At 38.8% G+C, this 1,589-nt stretch overlaps 1 protein-coding gene across 1 annotated transcript; it reads right to left on the reverse strand.

Annotated features, from left to right (window-relative positions):
- Positions 1–401: 401 nt before the first annotated feature.
- Positions 402–1,370, reverse strand: LOC112836358 (olfactory receptor 13C8). Its single transcript, XM_025888001.2, has one exon. It carries the CDS (start codon positions 1,368–1,370, stop codon positions 402–404), a length of 969 nt encoding a protein of 322 aa, XP_025743786.2.
- Positions 1,371–1,589: the final 219 nt, after the last annotated feature.

A 1,589-nucleotide genomic window follows, 5' to 3' on the forward strand; every position in this document is an offset into this window, starting at 1 on the left:
TCCTTATTATATATTTCTATTTCAGTATTATTGTTTTTTTTGAAAGTTTTTATTTTAATTCCAGTTAGTTAACATACAGTGTTATATTAGTTTCAGGTGTTTTTAGTACACCTTTTACCTGTATTACTTTCTAAAGGTTTAAGAGTGACTATATTTTGCTGGGGCTTCTTAAGAGTTTTTCAACATTTTGAATTTCCATAATAGTATTTTTTAAAACTACAAGCATGTTTTATTTCTGTAGTTAAAACAAAAAGCTGATAGTAACAACAGCCACCAAAATATTTCTGTCAGATGATACTGAATGCCATGTGGTAAATTGGTTTTCACGTGGTAATTTTCTCTTTTCAAATTTTGTGTCTGCAGCAGCTTTGGATACTCAGTCACATAGTGTAAATCAGTAATCATATTCCATCAGAGTTTCTTCTACCCAGCATGTTCTTCACAACAGCCTTTACATCCTTGTTCCTCAGACTATAGATGAGAGGATTGAGCATGGGAGTCATTACTCCATAGAAGAGAGAGATGAGGGCTTCAATGATGTCTTGATTATTGGCACCAACAGAGCTTTTCGGTTTGGGCTTTGCATACATGAAGAAGATGGTTCCATAGAATATAATCACTACTGTTAGGTGGGCTGAGCAAGTGGAGAAGGCCTTACATTTTCCTTCAGTGGATGGGATCCTCAGAATAGTGGTGACAATAAAAATGTAAGAGATAGAAATTACTAGCAGTGGAATAACCAGAACAATCAGATTTGACCCTGCCATGCTGATCACATTGATTGAAATATCAGCACAGGCTAATTTTAGGATAGCCAGGATTTCACAGACAAAATGGTTAATGACATTATTAGCACAGAATGGTAACTGCATTGCGAGAGATGTCTGCACCACTGAGTCAACAAGCCCAATGACCCAGGACCCAGCTGCCATGGGTACGTAGGTATTTTTGGTCATGATGACAGGGTATCTCAGTGGGTAGCAGATGGCTACATAGCGGTCAAGTGCCATCATGCCTAGAAGCACACACTCTGTGGCCCCCATGGCAAAGGAGAGAAACATTTGAACCATGCACCCAGAGAAGGAAACCCTTTTCCTTACCGTCAGAAAGTTGTCAAGAATTAGTGGGACAGAGGAGCTTGTGTAACAAATGTCCAGGAAGGAAAGATTGCAGAGGAAGAAATACATGGGAGTGTGCAAGTGAGAATCAAAGATGATTACTGAGATAAGGACTCCGTTTCCCAGAAGGATCATCTGGTACATCAACAAAACTAGCACAAAGAAAACTGTCTGGAGCTTTGGGTGGGCAGAAAGCCCAAGAAGGACAAATTCTGTCAATGTGGAATCATTTGTCCTTTCCATATTACACATATACCCTTTCTCGAACAGCACTCTGTGGATGGTAGAACAGAAATTTATTAATACAGTATCTGCAAGAGCTACCTCTTTTAAGAATCATATTCTGCATTACTGGAGTTTTATATTTGGATGTATAACTCTGGGGCAGATTTCTCACTGTAAACCCAGGACACTGGAGCAGGAATCCTAACCTGATTTTTCTCAGGGTTAAGAGAGAGTACATTTGATTAT

This window comes from Callorhinus ursinus, unplaced genomic scaffold (genome assembly GCF_003265705.2).
Source record: "Callorhinus ursinus isolate GAN/ISIS: 27379988/994484 unplaced genomic scaffold, GSC_fseal_2.0 scaffold24, whole genome shotgun sequence".
NCBI classification, from domain to species: Eukaryota; Metazoa; Chordata; class Mammalia; order Carnivora; family Otariidae; genus Callorhinus; species Callorhinus ursinus.

What these genes read in the sequence shown, in the direction of transcription:
- LOC112836358 (XM_025888001.2), bottom strand. Translation starts at nt 1,370, where the DNA reads ATGTGTAATATGGAAAGGACAAATGATTCCACATTGACAGAATTTGTC.